General features: G+C 39.6%; 1 protein-coding gene across 1 annotated transcript in view; it reads left to right on the top strand.

Moving 5' to 3' along the window:
* TRPC4 (transient receptor potential cation channel subfamily C member 4) overlaps positions 1-16542 on the top strand; it is a 161685-nt gene extending 145143 nt beyond the window's left edge. The window contains exons 8-11 of the mRNA XM_063333196.1: positions 197-391; positions 8917-8958; positions 10780-10869; positions 13321-16542. Of these exons, the coding sequence (XP_063189266.1) occupies positions 197-391; positions 8917-8958; positions 10780-10869; positions 13321-14037 (1044 nt within the window). The 3' untranslated portion in view covers positions 14038-16542. The remainder of the gene's footprint in view (positions 1-196; positions 392-8916; positions 8959-10779; positions 10870-13320) is intronic.
* The last annotated feature ends 2557 nt before the right edge of the window (positions 16543-19099 follow it).

Here is a 19099-nt window from a genome sequence, read left to right as displayed (position 1 = left end):
TTTACTGAAGTAAAGGAGCTTAGCTTTGCTTTGTGTTAAAGTCTTTCTGTCAAAAGAAGATGCCAGTATTTTAACAAGAAAATTCATTAGTATTTCAAGGTTGTTGTAGTTTTAGGTTTTCAGTTTTTTATAGAGGTTTGTTTCACCTCCTTAATTACAGCAACATCTGTGCTGGTGTTGTGTTTCTTATGTGCAGGATCATGCAGACATCGAGTGGAAGTTTGCTCGAACAAAACTCTGGATGAGTTACTTTGAAGAAGGAGGAACTCTGCCCACTCCTTTTAATGTCATACCAAGTCCAAAGTCTCTGTGGTATCTTATCAAATGGTTATGGAGACACCTTTGCAAGAAAAAAATCAGAAGAAAGCCTGAAAGTTTTGGAACAATAGGGGTGAGTCCTGTGTTTTACTCTGTCAATAGTCCTCCTCTTTGCTATATAAAGGAGTCTTAGCCTTACAGAGCATCCAAACTGTCAAATATTGTGCGTATGAGTTAGAGAATAATTCTAGCAGAGAATGTTTATTTCTTACATTCGTGTCAATGTATTTGAATGAAGAGAAAGCATCATCATATTCCTGTGCAATGACAATATGAACCGTAACTGTGCCCCATCTAGAGATAATGCAAGAAAGATTAAAAGCAATATATGTATGAGACTTCAAGTGTGCATACTTGTCTACCAGTCCCAGAGGTGTGGTTGATGATCTCTAGCTCAAGTGTCACAGTTCAACTATCATTGACGTACCATGAACCACAGACTCATGTTTAAAGTATTTGTCATGGGATATTCTCTCTCTCTCTCTGTCTCCATGTAATGAAAGGGGATTACCATAAAAGCATTCTCACCAAAAGCTGTTCTCATTAAAGAAAACATTTTGAAAGGTAACAACATTTACTTGGAATTACTTACTTGAATTTACAGGTAGAGTTATTTCAGAGTCACCTTGGTACCCTATTCAAATCGTGCTGATTAGCAGTGAAATTTCTAGAAAAAAAGAGGCGAAAAGACACACAAGGGGAGGAAGAATAGCCCTGCACATGGATTCAGCAGATGCCTGTGTAATATCTCAGCCACAGACTTTCTCTGGTAGCTGCAATGGGTAAACCAGATTTGAATTTGTCCCTCCTAGCTTTAACCAGTTGAGATACCTGTCAGCAGCACAGCTTGTCTATACTGTCAGAGGAAAGAACCAGGCAACAACCTAACCCACCAACAACTAAATCTCTCTAGTTATGTTTTCTGCATTTCCCATAGCAAGTGAGTCAGTACCTCAGTAACTAGACTGCATTTAGCCAACTCCAACGTAAAGAAAATTATTGTGAGTAAAAAGTGGATAATGGCACTTTCCCTATGCCATAGGGATTTGGTGAATGCACATGTATTCAAGTCTGTTAGGAACTCAGATAGAGGAGTGTTAAATGAGAGTATGGGAGTGTCATGTGTGGGTAAGGGGAAGAAGGGAGGGTTATAGTCCTCGAGCTGTTGACCCTGGTAGCAAAACTTCCATTCATTTAAAAGAAACCAGGGAATATGATACAATTCTTTGCTGGACCATTAATCTATCGACCTTTTGTTTGTATTTCTTCCCAGTTTCTTGAGAACTAAGTAATAAGGATAGGCTTTTCCTCCATATTCACTTGTCATATCCTGGCATTCAGTTTAATTGCCACATATACTTGGAGGAACAAGTTCACAGGGGTGTACAGATATAGAATAAAAAACAAGAGTGACATATAAAATAAATTCAAAATTCCTAAGCTGATGAGTGGATCTTATCCTCTTTGTGGAAAGTTTCTAATCAGGCTTATTGCAATATCCTGATCTTGTTGGCCAGTATCTACATTGTGAAAGCAAAATATGCTTCACTTAGCTGTCATACTTGTAGATAGGAAAGAAATAGCTAGAAAAGGAAGCTTATAAGTATGAGGATGACATTGAAACAAGCCAATAATAGACCATAAGAAAGAAACACTGAAAAAAACCCATTAAAATTAATATTAGAAAAGCAGTGGAGAGAGACAAAAAGTGATTCAGACAGAAATAAAAATAAATGACATGAACTAGCATGAATGGTGAATTTCAAGAATAAAACATCACTGTGTAACCCAGCAAGGGAAAGAAGTAAATGCAGAGACCAACAGGAGGAAAAACTGAGATTTTATTAGAAAGAGAAAATCAAGAGAGTGATGTACTTGTGTGGGGGGGAAGAGTGGGCAATACTTCTAGGCATTTATTAAACATTTGGTAGGGATGATTAGCTAGTGTAAACTGATAGAGTGATATTAAAATTAATGGAGTGATGCCAGTCTATAGCAGCTGAGGATCTGGGATTGTTAAATGCAATAACCCTGTTTGACTGAGGCAGATACAGAATATCCTTATACATCTCAGCAAAGCATTCAGGGCAATATCTTCTGTCAGACTTTCCATTCAGGATAAGGGATTTTTTTCCCTTTTTTTCCCCTCTCAAACTGAAGCTCTGGAAGTAAAGTCATTCCTGGCTCTGTGGAATAATAAAGAAAGAGACAGGGTGCTTTCATCCCCATGCTGAATGGCATGGCGAGGAAGGGCGTTCAGAAAGTCCTGGTTCTTGCAGCTACCTCTGCTGGGGTACATAAACACCACCTTTTATCAAGTAGAAGCTTGGGGTTTGAAAAACTGGTGCAGCAAACAGTCAAAGGGCAGGGAGTCTATACACAGAGCTGGATACAAATTTTTCCAAATAGAATTTTGGAGTTTTTTAATGAAAAAAAAAATAAATACAAAATCCTTGAACCTCAGACTTTTTCATTAATATATACCAGTTTCAAAGAAGCTTTTGTTGAGACTTTTCAGCTTCAGGATTGAATTTTTGTTTGGAGACAGAAGAAGCAGGTGCCAAGTAAAGCAAATAGCTTGGGCTAAGGGAGACCCAGGTTCACTTCTGTTCTCCAGTGGATATTTAATTATTTACCCCAAGCAGAATAGTTCTGACAGGAGAGATTTACATCTCAAAATCATTAAGACCCCAGAGGAAAAGGTGCTCTCTTGGGAGAATAGAAGAGAAGGAGCTGAACCTGGCTTCATTATGATTTGAATGTGAACCACTAGTTATTGAACTGTTTGGGAGTGGAGGACAGAGGTGAGGGAGAGATACAGGACATTTTTGATTCATTTTTGTAAAGTAAATTTAAAAAAAAAATGTTTGATAAGAGAAAGTGGAAATCCCAAAGTCTGTGAAACAATTAGGCCATATCCATTGCTAGTTTCCACTACAGAATAAGTATTTAGATGCAAGTATAGCTGAAACCCCTCTGAAGCAGAGAGCTCACCAGCAGAGCCATCATGGCAACAAGACTTCCCAATACCTGCAAAAAGTGAGTGTCTGACCAGGCAAATTCAGTCCACATATCTGGGCATGTCATAAAACTATAAAGTTGTTCTGCATAACTCCTCAGCTATAACAGAAGCCCCATTAGGGTTATCTCAATTTAGAACATTTTGCGATTTCTAGGCCTGGTTATGCACCCAAGCTCCAAAATGGGATAAGATGTGGATATGCACTATGCTCTCTGATTTCCACATTAGGTGATTCCACACCCCATCAGAGTGCGAGAGCCACTATTCACTCCAGCAGTCAGGTCTACACACAGTTTGGGTAGATGTAAACCAGATGCCGTTAACTGGATTTTCCCCAAGAGGTTAGGTCATCGGAGAATGAGTGGGCACACCATGGTGATCTCACAGTTTGTCCTGGGGGAATGCGCTGCTTTCTGGTTTTGAAAAAGTTATTCCCATCATCCACAGCTCAGCCTTGGGTTCCCAGAATGTCTTCAATTGTCCCAACAAACTGCATCATAAATGAAATTTAGGACCTCTATGTTCTTTTAACTGAAGGGAAATGAAGAGTTTTCTCTGGCCTTTTGTTCAGGGATCTCAGATGACAGCTCTCTGACTCCAGCTCACTGGAATCTCCCTTGTAATAACTCTGGCCTCAGAGCTACAAGATAAGCTTTGTTGGAACCTACTACTTTTCATTATGAACTCTGATTCCTTCCCTATGACCAGTACTGGAGAAAAAACACTATAGACCCAATTTCAGGCTCATTTTCTTGTATTTCTTATATGGATGTATGGATGCCATATTTTCTGTAAGGCAGAATTTAGATTTCAAAACATTTTGTTCTGAAAATTCTAAATGCTAACTTTCCTATTAGGAAGCTCTAATCAGCAGTGACATACTATGGTGTTTTCCAGTAGAAAAAGGAATAGTGGGCATCCAAGGGCTGAGTCAATGCTAGAAGATACAAAACAGATGATAGACAGGATGGAACTGGCTTGTCAAAGCCAGCATTTTTCAAGCATCAGGCATGATATCTGCATAAGAAACTTTAGTAGCAAAAAGCCAGGAATCATGAGCTAGGAATTAATTAAATGTGTCACCAACAATCCACTGTAAAAATATATGCATGTACACTTCAAAGTTCATTATACGCAGGCAGAACTCATAAAGAAAGGGCTCAAGGTCAGGATATTTTACAGCAGACATGCTAGTGAAAGGATTTGTCTGGCTTATATGAAGAAGAAAAATGTCAGTAGAAATAAGTATGGCATGGTTGCTTGGGAGGACCATCTCTAGTGCTGCTTATAAGCAAGCTATGATGGGAAAGAACAGGGTGTGCAGGGAAGTGAGGTGCTCTGAAGAGGGCTGATTAATTTGCTTCTCCTGGGATGTCAGTTCCATGGTTCTGCTGTCCTTTGTTGTACTGGGACAGCTAAGCTGAAGCAGTGGGTGGTAGAGTCAAGGGGAGCTTTTTCAAGGGACAGGTTTTTTCTCCAAAGCAGCACACTGCCCAGCCATGCTGACCGCAGATTCTCTAGCCACAGCTACAGCTGAAGAAAGGCCAGGATGCTTACATGTGATTTACTAGTACTTCAGCTCTGCTATTAATCAGACAGAGATCTACCTTTCAGATTTCAGCACATTTTTATTTTCTGACATTTTGACATATCCCAGGTATGCAGCATTCTCTTTAGCTATTATCACAAAGTATCTCCTACACTTAAAACTCTAAAATAACAGTGTGTGCTGCCTTATATATATATATATATACACATATATATATATATATATATATAGCAATTCTGCTAACTTTGTCAGCTCACCTTTGCAAAAGCTGCATTAGTAATGTAATTCTATTCATTAGGCTGAAGTTTTCCTGACTGCCCAAGGCCTTTGGATGTCTCAAGGCTACTCCTGCTGGCCGTCTGAAATCCATTGCTATTTCAAAAAAAGAAGAGATGTAAAAAGAGAAACCCTAATCCCACTGGAATAAATTGTACTATTTTCTTCAAATTACATTCCACTTTATGTCTGATCAGTCGCCAAAAAGTGCTTTACCTATAATTTTAAGTATTTCAGAGGAGAAAATGGAAAGGATTGTCAGGGATGTCTTCATTAATTTTTGTTGTTGTTGTTGTTTTGTTCATCTGAAGTTTACCTCTTTTCTAGCTATCCAGATTTTTATACCATTTTTCCAAGCAACCTACAGGATAATTATTGTCATTTGTCAGAGAAAATCTGCTATCCCCTTCTCCTGTTCATTGTTCTCCAAGTGGAAATTGATACAACTCCTAAGTCAATATAAGTATCTTGTATTTTCCCTGTAATACATGTTCTTGAAAGTTGAGTGAAGAAATAACACCTTCCACCTGGAATGGAAATCAGTAATCTGGAGTGTTTGTTGTATAGCCGAGGACCATCTCATGGGGAAACCTCTTTGTCAACACAGAGAAGTTCTTTCCCTTTTTATGGGATGCTTCTGTTTAAGATGAGGAATATATCCCATGACTTCAGACAATCTTTACATTTTCTGGACCTTTATCACTAAGCAGTTCGAGGTCAAATGCAGACATTAAATAGGAATTCCTGCTTTATAAAAATATAATTTTGATAAAACACTTCAAAAGAAGTAATTTAACATTATCAAATTTTTGACTGCTAAAGAGATTTTTTCTTCCAAACAATGCAAATTACTAGGAATGGCGTAAGCAGGAAGACCAAAATAATTATCACTACTAGTAGAACAACAATTAAAGCTTCCTAAAGGATATTGGTGCTCCTTTTGGAAAGTGATAGAAGTATCTCCTTCAGTTTCATGATCTCATACAACATTGTCAACAGAAGACTGTTTCTTCCTCTGTTGCTATTTTTAGACAGATTTAACTTTTATCCCTTTGCCAGCCATAGTTTTCAACACTTCTTCGTGCACATAGCACAGCGGTTACTTGAAACAAGTTTTGAACAACCACAAATTAGACTATTACCACGAAGAGAAAAGCAGGCTGGCTGGGAACTAAATAAGGACAATATGAGTGCTAATGTCATCTTCTTTATAGTGAATAGCTTGATTTTCAGATGTGTTTAAGCAAAGATTCATTCTGCTTTCAGAAGGAATGAAAAGGCAATTATGAACTGGAGACTGAGTCTGAACATTTAAACAGGAGACAGAGAACTGATGGGGGTAATAACTTTGATAGGCATCATTCCCTGTGCAGTATGTATGTGTCTGTGTATGAAAACATACCATTAAATGCATTCTCTTTCAGCTTCTCAAGGGTATGGATTGAAAACAATTGTTAAGTGCAGTAGAACTGTTCTGGACAGGTTACTACACAAATGAATTTGTTTACATAGTCATCCCAAATTGCACTTGTTGACATTGCGTTGAGTGGAAAAGCCACAGCCTCTGTTTCTGGGAGTTTCAGAATTGGTTGCAAAAAAAGGTTAAACCTGATTTAGCTATTTCTTGTTATGGGTACAGAATTAAACAGAGCATTTATTTCACATTTCACTGTAAAATAAAGCAGAGGAGACAGAAACTGCAGAAAGTATTCTGCAAGTCAAGAATCAGCATTTGTTTTATTTATAGGAGTTATTGGCTTTTTCTGAACTGAAGTGCATTTCAATTACACCTTAAAGTGCTTTTCTCTTTACCTGTGAGTCACATTGTTGTTGAGAGATCTTTTAGCCACGGAGTCCCTTAGTGCTCTCTCAGCAGGAATGAAACATCTCCATCGTGTGGTCAACTGCGAGAAATCAGATTTTTTTTTTCTAAAACCCAGCTAATAAAGGCGGGTGGTGGGAGAGTATCATCGGCCCCGGTGGTGAGCAGGGTCACCTGTCCCTCCACCCTTAAACACAGGGAATTTCCATCTTCTGTTTGGATGAGGCATAGATACAGAAACACGATCTGGAAAAATACTGACGACAAGATGCTTGTGTGTAAGCCCTACCCCACAGCGGCTGTTCAGAGTAATTACTAAATAATGATTTTCTACTTCCTAGTATTTTTTGCCAAGCCCAACCACACAGCTACTGCATACCTCAGATCAATTACAAACAAGAAATGAGCCCTAAAGTGTAAACTGATTCTGAGTACAGGGAAATTGTTAATCATACATTGACAATCACTTTCAAGTAGAAGAAGATGACAAAATCCCTTACTGTGCCTGCCTCATTATACAACTGAGATCAATTTTAACAAGTCCCTTGGATGTCCTTTTATCCTGCTTTACAATGTTGTAAGTGTTCTGTTTTGTAAAAGTACAATCAGTCATCAGACACCCTATTTTCTCACTAGCAGCAGATAGAAGAACCCAAGTTAAAATTGTAAGTCTATCTTTCACCACTCAGGGATAATTAAGGTAATAGGGAGATGTGACTCAGGATGCTATTGAGGACAAGGGTCAAAGGACTAAGTAATTCAGGCCTTTTATTTCCCCCATCTTCTTCTGGACAGCCCCTTAGATATGGCAGTATAATCTAATGTAACACTTGCTTGAAGACTGTACCATGCTTTCAACCTGCCACACTGCTTTTTGCCGTTCCTCTTCAGAGTTACTATCCCGCTTACCCTCCCTCCTTATCAACTCCAGACTCTGCATTGTAAGCTAAGTTTCTTTCTTCCGTATCGCTCTCTGTGCCCAACTGTTTTTGACTGGGAACTGAGCCGGAAATTTTCTCTTTAAAGTAGTTTTATAGTGCAGGTTTTGGTTAGCTGCATCTTAAATGAAACTTTAGGAGCCATAGCAAGTGTCTTGCTAACACCATGCTTATGGTAAAATATGCTTCAGTCTGTGCAAGTGTCATGGTCACATTGTTCCCCTTCTATCTCAGATAAGTGACTTTGGGCCTCTGCAGGTAGAGACCTGGCTGCCCCACCACTTCCATACCAATGCTGGAATTGCAGCACGTTGATGAAAATATAGAAAATCATAGAATCATAGAATCATTTAGGTTGGAAAAGACCCTTGGGATCATCGAGTCCAACCATCAACTCCACTCTACAAAGTTCGCCCTTACACCATATCCCCCAACACCACATCTAAATGAGTATTAAACACATTCAGTATTTACCTGACTCCACCACCTCCCTGGGCAGCCTGTTCCAGTGTCTGACCACTCTTTCTGTGAAGAATTGTTTCCTAATGTCCAGCCTAAACCTACCCTGCTGCAGCTTGAACCCATTCCCTCTTGTTCTATCCCTAATTAGCTGTGAGAAGAGACCAGCACCAACCTCTCTACAATGTCCTTTCAAGTAGTTGTAGGGAGCGATGAGGTCTCCCCTCAGCCTCCTCTTCCTCAAACTAAACAGTCCCAGCTCCTTCAATCGCTCCTCATAAGATTTATTTTCCAGGCCCTTCACCAGCTTCGAATCCACTTTGCCTTCCCAATAACAACATTCTCCTTTCAGTAAAGCTAATGACAGACTGCTTCAACACTGCCATTTTTCAACAGACTTTCAACCATCTCTCTCAGCTTGCTAGATACCACATATTGCACAGACCTGCTGTTTTGCTATGCTGTAAGTATTTTACTACCAGACAGGCATTCATGGCTTTTTGTTCTTTTCTTTTCTTTTCTTTTTTTTCAGAGACGTGCAGCTGACAATCTGAGAAGACATCATCAATATCAGGTACAGATGCATGTTTAGTTTTTTGGCAATTATTTTTCTATGCCTCCAAAAGGTCTTCATGAGGGAAAAAAAAAAGGAAGATTTAATGAGATAGTAGGGAAAAAGAAAAGAAAAAAAAATAAATGGATACTTATTTCATCCTCAGCAGATAAGCGTAGTATTTTTGTTGTTCAAACAACAGCATTTGAGAAGTAGGGTTGTCTACTTTTGTGGCGCAAAAGGATATTTCCTAGAACAATTACATGCTGACCAGTATTTTGCCCACTGTAACATAGATTGCCTTTAAAAAAGCAGACACACAATCCCACCTCCATGCTGGGATTCATCAGGATCATATGTGCAGCTCACTGACATGCTCCATCAGAACCCGCTCTCCATCTCTCCAGCTCTGGTCCCCCATGCACAACTTCCTGTCCCTTAATAACCCCTCTGCCTAGATCCCCTGTAATCTGTTGTTCTTCTGCATCCTTTGTGCTTCAGCATCTGATTTTTTGAGATTATGGTAGCACAAGGAATAAATTTCAGGTTTATTTTCAACTTTTGTTGTGTTAAAAGGGCTGCAACTTAAAAAAGGTGTGGGCTGTACACTTGTAGGTTTAGTAGTTAACGGATTTAGTAGTTAATGGACTAGGTAAACTAGGACTTTTCCAACCTGAAGACAGATGTGGAAAGTACAACAGGGATCTATAAAATCATGGTGAAGGTGAACACAGAGCAGCTGTTTACCATCTATCCACAAACTAAATACCAGACACGTACTAGGCTGCATTAGTAAGGCTGTAGGCAGCACTTTGAGAGAAGTGATTGTTCTCCTCCAGCCCACACTTGTAAGACTGTATCTGGAGCAGTGTGTCCTGTTTTGGGCCCCCCACTACATGAGAGATGTTAACAAATTGGAAGGAATCCGGCAAAGGGCCACCAAGATGGTTAGAGGGCTGACATAAAAGGAGAAGCTCGAATATCAGCCTGGAGTAGGTTAAGGGGGATCTAATTGCTATCTTCTATAACATAGTGGGTGGTTAGAAAGAAGAAGGAGCCAGATTTTTCTAGGAGGTGCAGAGCAAAAGAACAGGAGTCAAAGGACACAAGTTGCAGGAAGGGAAATTCTGCAAGGAAAATCATCATCACAGTGAGGGCAGTAAACAATTGGAAAAAGTTGTTCAGGGAGGCTGCAGCATCTTCGCCCTTGGCCCTTCACCATTCAGCACTTGACTGGACATGGCCCTGAGCTGGATTAAGCAGCCTCCAGGTATCTCTTCCAACCTAAATAGTTTTAGGATTCTTAGAAGTAGACGGCTACAATGGATATTATCAGAGAGCAGGTTAAAAATAAAACCCCAAGTGGAACCTTATTCCAGGTATACTGTGGAATTCACTGGCAGAGGATTTGTGGATGCTGAAAATTTACATGAGTTCAAAACACATAGGAAAACCTGTCACAGCCCATTAAACCTAGAGCTGTCGTTTCTGATTCGGAAAGTCTCTGAATCTCACATCACAGGAGGCTTGGGAGGGTATAGCTGGAAATAACATTAAACAACTGCACTAGACTTAAACTCCTCATGAGACATCAGCAACTGCTCACTGTCAGACTGCGTGTTAGTGGCATGAGAAATATCTTTGGTCAAACCCAATACAGCCCTTCTCAGGATAATTAATATCAGCACTTCCCATTCAAAAGCAGAATAAATTTTCAACCAGATCTAAGGTTTGTACATTTTTTGTCACGTTCCTAAAGCACAAAGACATCCAAGCAGGCCCAGTGAGTGTAGATTTAGTAACTAATACCAAGAAAGCTAACACAATATTTTATATTTTTAGGAAGTTATGAGAAATCTGGTTAAGAGATATGTTGCAGCAATGATAAGAGATGCCAAAACTGAGGAAGGACTGACAGAAGAAAATTTTAAGGTATGTGTTTATGTATCTATAGGTGTTTTATTAAGATATTATAAGACTGTGAAGCATATTTCTCACGCTCCTCAGTAGTTCAGGTAGCATATAACTTACTTTCTAGAGCAGTGTCTGTGTCCTGATGGACCACACACAGGTAGTATTGTACATGGACTCCAGCAAGTCTCCTTCTTTCTTTAGCTGGAGCAATAATCGATATTACCAGCTAGTTTGAATTGTGCCCATGTAAGGGGACACCAAGTGGGACTAAGTGTGTGTAACAACATATTTGCTAAAGCAAGATGCAAATAGTTTCAGCACCTTCGGAAACAGATTTTTTCTGTTATAGAGTGCTGTTGAGCATTTGTTTGTGTACAGAACAGCTTTTATATGACTTAAAAGACAGAAAACTGAAATAAGCAGTCAAATATTAAAATCCATTATCACAGGTGAAGAGAAACAGGACCATATATATCACAATGCTTACATCCATCACTGTATATTTCTAGCATCAATCATTTTTGTTTCTGTTGGTGCCTCAAACTCCAAAAATTCAAAATTAAATTCATCTGACTTGGCTTATACACGCAGAAGATAGAGCTGGAAACTGATCTGATTTCTTCATTCAGATCATCTTGAGTGCCTTCTCATGGCACGTACAAGACAACCAGGTGATCAGGCCCAGTCAGCATGGGTTTATGAAAGGCAGGACCTGCTTGACTAACCTGACCTCCTTCTATGACAAGGTGACCCGCTTAGTGGATGAGGGAAAGGCTGTGGATGTTGTCTAGCTAGACTTCAGTAAAGCTTTTGACACCGTTTCCCGCAGCATTCTTCTGGAGAAACTGGATGTTCAGGGCTTGCATGGGCGTAAGCTTTGCTGGGTTAAAAATTGGCTGGATGGCCAGGCCCAAAGAGTTGTCGTTGAATGGAGTTAAATCCCATTGGCAGCCGGTCACAAGTGGTGTTCCCCAGGGCTCAGTATTGGGGCCTATTCTCTTTAATGTCTTTATCAACAAACTAGATGAGGGGATCGAGTGCACCCTCAGTAAGTTTCCAGACAACATCAAGTTGGGCGGGAGTGTTGATCTGCTTGAGGGTAGGGTGGCTTTACGGAGGGATCTGGACAGGCTGAATTGATGGGCCAAGTCCAATTGTATGAGATTCAACAAGGCCAAGTGCCAGATCCTGCGCTTGGGTCACAACACAGAGAGCTGCCTGGCAGAAAAGGACCTGCAGGTGTTGGTTGACAGACGGCTAAATATGAGCCAGCAGTGTGCCCAGGTGGCCAAGAAGGCCAGCAGCATCCTGGCTTGTATCAGGAATAGTGTGGCCAGCAGGAGCAGGGAAGTGATTGTATCCCTGTACTCGACACTGGTGATGCCCCATCTCAAGTACTGTGTTCAGTTTTGGGCACCTCACTACAAAAAAGACATTGAGGTGCTGGAGTGCGTCCAAAGAAGGGCAACAAACCTGGTGAGGGGTCTGGAGAACAAGTCTTATGAGGAGCAGCTGAAGGAAGTGGGGTTGTTTAGCCTGGAGAAAAGAAAGCTGAGGGGAGACCTTATCGCTCTCTACGACTACCTGAAAGGAGGTTGTAGAGAGGTGGGGGTTGGTCTCTTCTCCCAAGTAACAACTGATAGGACAAGAGGAAACAGCCTCAACTTGCACCAGGGGAGATTTAGATTAGATATTAGGAAAAAATTCTTCAAAAGGGTTATCAAGGATTGGAACAGGCTGCCCAGGGAAGTGGTTGTGTCACCATGCCTTGAGGTGTTTAAAAGATGTGTAGAGTTGGAGCTTAGGGACATGGTTTAGTGGTGGTGTTAGATTTACAATTGGACTTGATGATCTTAAAGGCATTTCCAACCCAAATGATTCTGTGGTTCTATGATTACTCCTTTAGAGAAAATGAAGAGAAATAGGAACCTCCTGAAGGCAACGTGCCTTCTCCTGAGACAAGCCTTTAAGAGACGGCAGTTGCACTGGGTGAAAGCAGCCTGCAGTGATTAGCTGTGACTTAGCTGCTAGCTGCCAAACATTTAGTGGAAACGCATGAAGTCCTACCTTGCCTTGTGCATGCATGTGTCCCCATGTGTGTGTGTTTAAGGGATGGTGTTAACAGCTGATCAAAATGCTGTTACTATGATGGTATAATACTGTCTGGCCAATTGGCTTTAGGTCTTCAAGTTGTCCATGCTCCTTCCTCCACCACTGTCAGTTATTTCTATCAGTAGTCTAGGCTAAGGCAAAGTTCCTCTGAAGTCTCCTCTGATAAAATTGCTGTTCACTTTTCTGTCTCACCTGTAAGAACCATTAGACAGTCTGCACCTTGAAGATGCCAGGTATTATCCAGATGGTGAAGTTTATTACCGATCCCTAGCCTTTTTTCTTCTTTTTTTAATTACGAGAGGAAAATTCAAATTAGCTTTCATGCTCTGATGTTTCATCTCTCTTCCTAATTTTTAGGAGTTAAAACAAGATATTTCTAGCTTTCGTTTTGAAGTCCTTGGTTTGTTAAAAGGAAGCAAGCTGTCTAATTTGCAGACTGCAAAGTTGAACAAAGACAACGCCTCTCTGTCAGAAAATGAAGAAAATGGTGAGAGTGAAGGAAACAAGAAAGGAAAGAAAAAGACCTTCAGCCTTTTTGACATAACAACGATGATTCACCCAAGATCAGCCACTATTGCTTCTGAAGCACATAATGTAAGCAACGGCTCAGCAATGATGGTGTCAGAGTCCACAAAGGAGAAACAAAAGCGTGTGAATTTTGTATCAGACATAAAAAATTTTGGGTTATTTCACAGACGATCAAAAACAAACTCTGTGGGGCAGAGTACAAATAAAATATACACCGTTTCTGAAGAAGTTTCCCGTCAACAGGCAGAAGAACAATGTGAGAAAACTGCTGAACTGGAAGAGGGAGAACTGACCATGAACTGTGAATTAAACATCCAAAGTCCTGACGAAAAATGCGCATTAGCTGAGTCACAAAATAATGGCGACTCTTCAGATTCACAGGAAGAGGGAAGTATTTGTGCTTCAGAAACAGAGAAAATGGAGTTACAGAACTCAGAACCAGCCACACGACAGGATCAGCTGGACAAGGAGTTGGACATTAGTATTGACTGTGATGGGAAACAGGAAACAATTGATCAGGGTGATTATGTTATAACGAGGTTGTGATGCTTACAGGAGGAAGCATTCACAAATATATATATTTTGCATAGTGCTTTGGGGGGGAAATGTTTTAAGAATTACATTAGCAAATGCAGAATTACACTTTATAGTACTCAACTGTGGCACATGATCTTGTAACATAGTAGTCAAGAGACAGATAATACGGGGACCTTCTGTTTTGTAGCCTGCTTTAGCTTTCACAATTTGTTTTACATTTTTTAATAAATGGAAGCATCTTGTATTCTTGTACTGTTGCAATAACCCACAGAAACTTTTTAGCTATCTTTTTCAATTACAACAAATGCAATTTCTCTCATATGATAGTTGACTCCTATGATAAATATTTTTCTATGCAAATAAAAAGTAGCTTAAGAGACTTGTAAGCCTTTATTTAACTTTGTAGATTCTTAAAAGATTCTGGGCACCATAATAAGCATAAGTGGCTCTCGTCAGCATAATTCATGTCAAGCTATTAGAATCATTTATTTAAATTGTTAGAAACTTGATTTGTTTCAAAAACTATAGAGAATCAAAGGTTAAAGTATATTCTTTTATTTATTGAAGGAATACAAATACCTGTAAATTATGAAAGATCAGTGTATTTGATTGTTTAATTATAGCTGCTCCCTCCCAGCAAAAGGATTATCACTGTCCTGATACCACTGTTAGAAATGCACTTGCAGGTTTTGAAGACTGTAAAAAAATGTTTCTTATACTAAAAGAAATATCTGTGGCTTGCTAAAATCTGATGACAGATTTCTTCCTGGAAATCCGTAATCACAACAGCTGCTGCTTCTTTGACCATTTATTTTTCCAAACATGGACAACCTATGCACTTTAATATTCAACTGCTTATTAGCTTTTGCCTTCACAATACACTCGTATTTGCTAAGAGAAAGATACTTCAGGAATGAACATACAATGATCCCCTGAGTACTTGGAAAAATATGGCAATTTGTTGAGAAGTTTTTAAAGGCAAGCCTTAAGACAGTTTCTTTGACAATTTCAGAGTTTGGGGGAACCTGATTGGAGGTTTTATAAAAAATACTTAGGTATTTAAATGTATAAAGAAAACCTAATAGTATTTTTCATAACTGATGAGTGACTTATTATCTTAGTCAAAACCAGTATTTTTAAAATTAAATGCTCTGTTTCTTTTTCATCAGTGACTGGTGTCCTACATTATTAAAACTGTAATTTTACAACTGACCTAGGAATGACCATGCTCAAACTCTCAGCACCATCCTTCTCCTCCCTTGGAAACACGTGAATATACCACATCAGTGTGGTCATTTCATTCCTAACTTCTCTAACCCTGCCATGATAGATTTTGTAGTTCATATTAGCCTGTAATAAGGAACCTCCAGATGCATAGAGTACACTTACATTCCAGATGGAATCCATCACATGTAACTCCCACCTTGTAGGACTTGACCTAAAGCTATACCATTCTGGATCTAAACTATGCTGGTACTGAACTGAGTTTTGAAAATCCAGAAAACCCCCTCTCATCTCTGTACTTTTAGGTGAGTTTTCCAGCTCTGCTTTACATAAGTGCTACTCTTTCTGAGCTCACATATTGAAAGCTTCCTTCTATGGCACCTAGGAGTGAATTAGTTGAACCAAAATGGAAAATATGAGCAGCAATTGGAAAATAGTTTGTATAGCTTTGCAACAATGCGTTCAAACCACGTTTGATTGCTGAGATATGGTTGATTTCCATCTTGGCCACTTGACTTCTCTGTGGACTCCTTCTCCTTAACGTCTCTCTCCTTCTCCACCTTTAGATTGTAAGCTCCTCGGGGCAGAGCCTGTAGCTTTTCTGTTTGGAAAGCACATGAATTATTACAAGCATAACAAGAAATAAATAATAATAATGGTGGAATACCTTCATATCATTTTTACTAGGTCAACTCTTTTAGGGAATTCTCTTTTCTTCTGTAAAATTTGTGCTAAGAATGACATAAAGCTAATGTGTCACATGTTGTCACAAAGTTCTCTATATCCCAGTTAACAGTCCTTCACCACTGATTTCACCTTCTCATTCTTCATAATGGTTTGTAACACTTAAGTCCTAAGCTTACTATCCCTTTTCTAGCCAAATTCAAAACAAACAGTCCTTGCTCCAAAGAGCTTTCAACGCATTCCAGCCATGTGGTTTCACTCCAGACAAAATGTGCCTGAGTGGGGTATTTGTAATGCCACAAGCACCATTATCAGAACAAGTTAACTTCCACAGGTCTAAGAGCTCTGCATATTATTCTGCCATCCTAAGAGTCTGTTCCTCCTGCGCATGAAGTTCCCAAGAGGGCAAACCACAGGACAGTTAACCTGAAACATCAGCCATGCCGTCACATCATGACCCCACTGTGCTGGGAGTCAGTCTAAGTCTTGGCATAGATATAAGAGAGAACAGCAAAGACCACACAGGTGGGAAAGACACTTACGCATAGGGCCATGACATTGTATTGCATAGCAATATGTGGTCAGTCTTTTGCTGTCTTTTTTCTTTCTTTTACAACCAAATATTGAAATGAAGGTCTATTAAATAAAGCGTACTTCATATCAACATTTGCTGTATTTTTATGTGATTCTTAGGCATCAAAGCCTGACACCAACATGGACCTGATTTTAATTTAAATTTAATGGCAAATAAGCACCTCATTCTATGAAAACAGATAAGAGCCTAAAATATATCCAAATTTTAAATAGTGGTGGACTTTTATTGCTTTGCAGACAGCAAAAAAAACCAAACACCCTTTTCATTGGATGCCTCCAAGAGGACATTTCTGCCAAGAAAGACTGAGAGGTGGACAGAGCAGGGGTTTGTAACACCACAGCAGAGGCATTATTAAGCTTTGCAAAGCTGAGCATACTTTTTCCTCAGGAGAAATAAAAAGTTCAGACCTACCTGAACTTTTGCAGCATCAATATAGAACAAACATGAAAAAAAAACAGGATATGAACCCCTATAAAAGACAGTCATTTGAAGCAGAGCTTAAAATCATGGAATATTTCAAGAGGTTAGAAAATTGTCTAAATACAAAGGGGTTTAATCCAAATATTAGGTTGTTCAGAATGTTCAGAAAACATTTTTTAAATTTATACTTTTTTTTTTTTTTTGTAAGGATAAAACCTGACTGCCCTTTGCGTTTTCATCAGCTCCTGGAGAAACAGAGAGAGTGCAGACAGCACAGCAGGACTCTTCTACCCTGGCATAGCTTGATTTCTTGCAACCCTGTCCTCCCAAGCACAGCAGGTCTGAGCCAAAACAGACTGGGGAATGGGTACCTTTATCAAGGTTGGTTTGAATTCCACTCTCCCCAGGCTACACAGTGATTCAGAGTCAGAGGTCAGTGATGCAAGGACTTCATGCTCTACCTTCAAAGCAAAATTGCAAAAGCTGCTTCTGACCCTGCCTGCTTTGCTGGCCTTCAAGAGTGCTGCAGAAGTGAGAGCCGTGCATCAGAGGGTTCAGTCTGTGGGACCCTGGGAGCCGGCTGCAGGCCACTGCGCTACCTCCATGTGGTACAACATGAACAGAGAGCAAGCCAGGTAGATGCCTCTCAGGGAGGAACCATGGCTCTGCAGCTGTGTTTAATCTTGTTTTCTCGATCCACAGATTGAGGCTGTTACATTTAGACTGGTGTGTGCCAAACACCTCATGCATACTGTTTCTATGAGGCACTTGCACGCAGCACTTTTTGGTTGGTTTGGTTTTTCTTTTGGGTAGGTCATGATTTAATGAGAAACCCTTTAGCTTTCCTAATCTGAGTTTTTCTGTTAATAAGCAGTGTCTAGTTCCAGGATAATGTGTATCTTCATCATAGCTATAACTGTTGAGAGTTGTAAAATGTGAGGAAATTTCTGGTATTTGGGCACCCAACGTGATTCAAATAATAATGTCTTCGTTAACAGCATCCTTGGAAAAATCTTTCAGGAGATTTTTTGTGTAGCTTCCTCACATGAATAAAGTGTAGACAAGACACAAAGAAATGATTATATATCAGTCTTAAATTCTACCGTATATGAATCACAGGCTATAACATCCCATTTCCTCTCTAAACCTCAGATGAATATTTATTCCGATTCTGGGTAAGTAGCATGAAAGAGAAAAGAAACTGATCACGCTTAAAGATTGTGATGAGGCAATGAACTTTTGAATACAGTTCTAAATATTTGGAATCAATTTTTCTTCTGGGAATATAGAGGTACAAGTTGGACAACAACATAATCTGTCTTCATGGATGTCCCTTAAGAGATACCAACAGCTTTAGTGAGTAGGACAACCTCACAAAAACAATAGTACTGGCAAAGGTGATGGTAGTGGTAGTGATTGCAGTAGCAGTAGTGGTAGTAAATCTAAGTGCAATAATAGCAATCCTATGCATTTACTGCTGGTAAGTGGAACTCCTCGATTCTAATCCCTGCTCTAAAGTTTGCCTGTTTTCCATGCCGAGCAACCATTTGATAACACCAGTAAACTGTCCTTGGGGACAGATGCCCTCCAACCTAAGTACTTTAATCTCTAGACTAAACATCTTACTTCTCTGTGTTTCAGCTCTTTGCCTAGCTGAAGCTTTACTTATGGACCCTACATTCACTGCAGCAGGAGCAGATTGGACATCCTTTGAGCCAGTTTGTGGTTAAGTAGTTGGACATACTCCCAAATAAATTGCTGAAGCTAAGGATGAATTTGACCCCTCCAGATAAGAAAAGGAATTGAAGCCATTGAACTACATCAAACCAAGTTCGCTAACCACTGATATAGTACTTGAGAAATTGCCTTATTTGTGTAAGTGTAAAAGAATGGAGCAGAGATTGCTCCTCATTAACATTAAAAAAAACAAAAAAAGTCACAGCCTTCAGCCTTCATGAACATAGGACCGTAAGAGAACTCAGTCATACAACGTACTTTGGGTTTATCACGGGTTCCTCCATCACATAATTCTCTTTCTAAATCAATCAAATCCTCTGCTGTTGTTAAATAATGTTGTTAAATAATGTTATGAAATGTTTATACACATGAATCATTTTAACTGTTTATATTTGTACCCTTTGAGCAGTC

This window comes from Chroicocephalus ridibundus, chromosome 1 (genome assembly GCF_963924245.1).
Source record: "Chroicocephalus ridibundus chromosome 1, bChrRid1.1, whole genome shotgun sequence".
Classification (NCBI taxonomy): domain Eukaryota; kingdom Metazoa; phylum Chordata; class Aves; order Charadriiformes; family Laridae; genus Chroicocephalus; species Chroicocephalus ridibundus.
The sequence above is the reverse complement of the archived record's forward strand: the minus strand, read 5'-3'. Positions and strand labels throughout refer to the sequence as shown.